At 67.8% G+C, this 3,777-nt stretch overlaps 1 protein-coding gene across 1 annotated transcript; it reads right to left on the bottom strand.

Moving 5' to 3' along the window:
- Positions 1 to 5: 5 nt before the first annotated feature.
- On the bottom strand, positions 6 to 3,383 carry TRMT112 (tRNA methyltransferase activator subunit 11-2; the record flags this gene model as incomplete). The annotated part of the gene is made up of 4 exons (XM_069883121.1): positions 3,276 to 3,383; positions 1,650 to 1,751; positions 565 to 657; positions 6 to 98 (listed from the first exon to the last, which is right to left on the bottom strand). Coding segments are annotated over exons 1-4 (369 nt in total), but the record flags the coding sequence as incomplete, so codon positions are not given.
- Between the last annotated feature and the right edge of the window lie 394 nt (positions 3,384 to 3,777).

Here is a 3,777-nt window from a genome sequence, read left to right as displayed (position 1 = left end):
GCCTCCTCTTCGCTCAGCAGCATATTGGGGATCCCCCGCGAGATAGGGAAGCGACGCCCCGACTCCGGACACTCCAGCTCCCCCTCCAGCACCTCCACCTGCGGGGGGGGGGACACGGGGGGGTCACTGGGAGCCCCCCCAAATTTTTGGGACACCCCTCCTCTCATTTGTAGCCCCCCAAGTTCTTGGGGACCCCCCATTTTGAGCTCCCCCCCCATAACGTGACCCTCACTCCCCAGCGATGCTATTACCCCACTCCTCATTTTTTGGGGACCCCCCCTCGATTTTTGGGGTCAACCCTCAATTTTTGACCCCCCCCAAATTTTTAAGACCCCCCCCAACTTTTTAGGGTCCCCCCAATTCTTGGGGCCCCCCCATTTTGAGCTCCCCCCCCCACTATAACCCTCACTCCCCATTGATGCTCTTGCTTTTCTCTCGATTTTTGGGGCCCCCCCTTCGATTTTTGGGGCCCCCCTTCGATTTTTGGGGCCCCCCCATTCGATTTTTTTTTTGCCCCCCCCTTCGATTTTTGGGGGGCCCCCCCTCGATTTTTTGGGGTCCCACCTCCATCAGGACATGGTGCAGGCGCCTCAAGAAACCCTCGTCCCCCTCGTAGTCGGGAGCCGGCTCGGGGGGCAGCTCGGGGGGGAGCCCCAACTGGGGGGGGGGGGCAACAACCCATAATTGCCCCCCTGGGCCCCCCGTAACTGCCCCCCAGCCCCATAATTGCCCCCCAGCCCCGTAACTGCCCCCCCAGCCCCCTCCCCAGCCCCGTAACTGCCCCCCAGCCCCCTCCCCAGCCCCATAACTGCCCCCCAAGCCCCCTCCCCAGCCCCACAACTGCCCCCCAGCCCCCTCCCCAGCCCCGTAACTGCCCCCCAGCCCCCCTCCCCAGCCCCACAACTGCCCCCCAGCCCCCTCCCCAGCCCCGTAACTGCCCCCCCAGCCCCCTCCCCAGCCCCACAACTGCCCCCCAGCCCCCTCCCCAGCCCCGCAACTGCCCCCCCAGCCCCCTCCCCAGCCCCATAACTGCCCCCCAGCCCCATAACTGCCCCCCAGCCCCCTCCCCAGTCCCGTAACTGCCCCCCAACCCCCTCCCCAACCCCACAACTGCTGCCCAGTCCCCTCCCAGCCCCGTAACTGCCCCCGAGCCCCCTCCCCAGACCCGTAACTGCCCCCCAGCCCCCTCCTCAGCCCGTAACTGCCCCCAAGCCCCACAACTGCCCCCCAGCCCCCTCCCCAACCCCACAACTGCCCCCCAGCCCCCTTCCCAGCCCCGTAACTGCCCCCCAGCCCCCTCCTCAGCCCCGTAACTGCCCCCAAGCCCCACAACTGCCCCCCAGCCCCCTCCCCAACCCCACAACTGCCCCCCAGCCCCCTTCCCAGCCCCGTAACTGCCCCCCAGCCCCCTCCCCAGCCCCGTAACTGCCCCCCAGCCCCCTCCCCAGCCCCACAACTGCCCCCCGGCCCCCCTCCCCAGCCCCGTAACTGCCCCCCGGCCCCCTCCCCGGCCCCGTAACTGCCCCCCAGCCCCCTCCCCAGCCCCGTAACTGCCCCCCAGCCCCCTCCCCCAGCCCCGTAACTGCCCCCCAGCCCCCTCCCCAGCCCCGTAACTGCCCCCCCAGCCCCGTAACTGCCCCCCGGCTCACGCTCTCGGCCGCCTCCCTCAGCGCCGCCCACTGCAGTCGGGGCACCAGCCGCGCCACGAAGGCCGCGTTGAAGGGCACCGGCCGCACCCCGACCTGCGCCGCCTGCCAGCAAAACCAGTACGGACCAGTACACCAGTACACACCAGTACACACCAGTACCACCAGATGAGTCCAGGCCAGTAAAAACCAGCGCAGACCAGTAGAACCAGCGCAAATGAGTGGAATTAGAAACGTGCAGCGAGCCCACAGCAAGGCAGGAAAACCAGTACAGCCCAGTGCCTCCCAGTACAGCCCAGTGCCTCCCAGTACAGCCCAGTGCCTCCCAATCCCATCCCAGTGCCTCCCAGTCCAGCCCAGTGCCTCCCAGTCCCATCCCAGTGCCTCCCAGTCCCAGCCCAGTGCCCCGAGTGCCCTCCCAGTCCAGCCCAGTGCCTCCCAATCCCATCCCAGTGCCTCCCAGTCCCACCCAGTGCCCCAAGTGCCCTCCCAGTCCATCCCAGTGCCTCCCAATCCTATCCCAGTGCTCCCAGTGCCCTCCCAGTCCATTTCTTTCTTCCCAGCGTCCTCCAAATCCCATCCCAGTCCATCCCAGTGTCCCCTAAATCCCATCCCAGTGCCTCCCAGTGACCCTAGTCCACCCCAGAGCCTCCCAGTCCATCCCAGTCCCCTCCCAGTGCTCCCAGTTACCCACCCCATGGGCTCCCAAGTGCCCCCAATGTACTCTCCCCGAACTCCCAGGCCCCCCAGTCCATCCCAGTCCCCTCCCAGTGCTCCCAGTCCCCTCCCAGTCCATCCCAGTCCCCTTCCAGTGCAACCCAATCCATCCCAGTCCTCTCCCAGTCCATCCCACTCCCCTCTCAGTGCCCCCAGTCCTCTCCAGTCCATCCCAGTCCCCTCCTAGCCCCCTCCCAGTGCTCCCAGTCCCCTCCCAGTCCATCCCAGCCCCCTCCCCGTGCTCCCAGCCCCCTCCCAATGCCCTCCCAGTGCTCCCAGTCCCCTCCCAGTCCATCCCAGCCCCCTCCCCGTGCTCCCAGCCCCCTCCCAATGCCCTCCCAGTGCTCCCAGACCCCTCCCAATCCCCCCCCAGTGCCCTCCCAGTGCTCCCAGCCCCCTCCCAGACCTCTCCCAATGCCCTCCTAGTGCTCCCAGTCCATCCCAGTCCATCCCAGTCCCCTCCCAGTCCATGCCAGTCCCCTCCAAGGCCATCCCAGCCCCCTCCCAGTGCCCCCACTCCTCTCCCAGCCCCCTCCCAGTGCCCCCACTCCTCTCCCAGTCCCCCCTCAGTGCCCTCCCAGTGCTCCCACTCCCCTCCCAGTGCTCCCAGTCCATCCCAGTCCCCTCCCAGTGCCCTCCCAGTGCTCCCACTCCCCTCCCAGTCCATCCCAGTCCCCTCCCAGTGCTCCCACTCCCCTCCCAGTCCATCCCAGTTCCCTCCCAGTGCCCCAGTCCCCTCCCACTCCCCTCCCAGTGCTCCCACTCCCCTCCCACTCCCTTCCCAGTGCCCCCAGCCCCCTCCCAGCACCCCCCAGTCCATCCCAGTCCCCTCGCAGTGCCCTCCCAGTGCTCCCACTCCCCTCCCAGTGCCCCCAGCCCCCTCCCAGTCCATCCCAGTGCCCCCAGTCTCACCCTGATGCGCAGCGGGTACCCCCCCCCGGGCCGCAGCCCCCGCACGTGGGAGCTCAGCAGGTTGTGGGTCAGCAGCTTCATCCCGGCCGCTTCCGCTTCCGGTCCCGCCGGACGGGAAACGCTCCCCCCACCCCCCTTCCTTTCCCTTCCCCAGTGCAACAACGACCCCGCCAGGCGTTCCGCAGCCCCACAAGTTCCCCCCACAACTGCCCCATAGTGACCCCTAACTGCCCCATAGACCCCCCTAACTGCCCCATAGCGCCCCCTAACTGCCCCATAGAGCCCCCTAACTGCCCCATAGTGACCCCTAACTGCCCCATAGACCCCATAACTGCCCCATAGACCCCTAACTGCCCCATAGCGCCCCCTAACTGCCCTATAGAGACCCCTAACTGCCCCATAGCGCCCCCCAACTGCCCCATAGACCCCCCAACTGCCCCATAGACCCCCTAACTGCCCCATAGCGCCCCCTAACTGCCCCATAGACCCCATAACTGCCCCA

This window comes from Phaenicophaeus curvirostris, unplaced genomic scaffold, assembly GCF_032191515.1.
Source record: "Phaenicophaeus curvirostris isolate KB17595 unplaced genomic scaffold, BPBGC_Pcur_1.0 scaffold_582, whole genome shotgun sequence".
NCBI lineage: Eukaryota > Metazoa > Chordata > Aves > Cuculiformes > Cuculidae > Phaenicophaeus > Phaenicophaeus curvirostris.
Note: the sequence above shows the minus strand (reverse complement) of the source record. Positions and strands in the feature narration are given on the sequence as shown.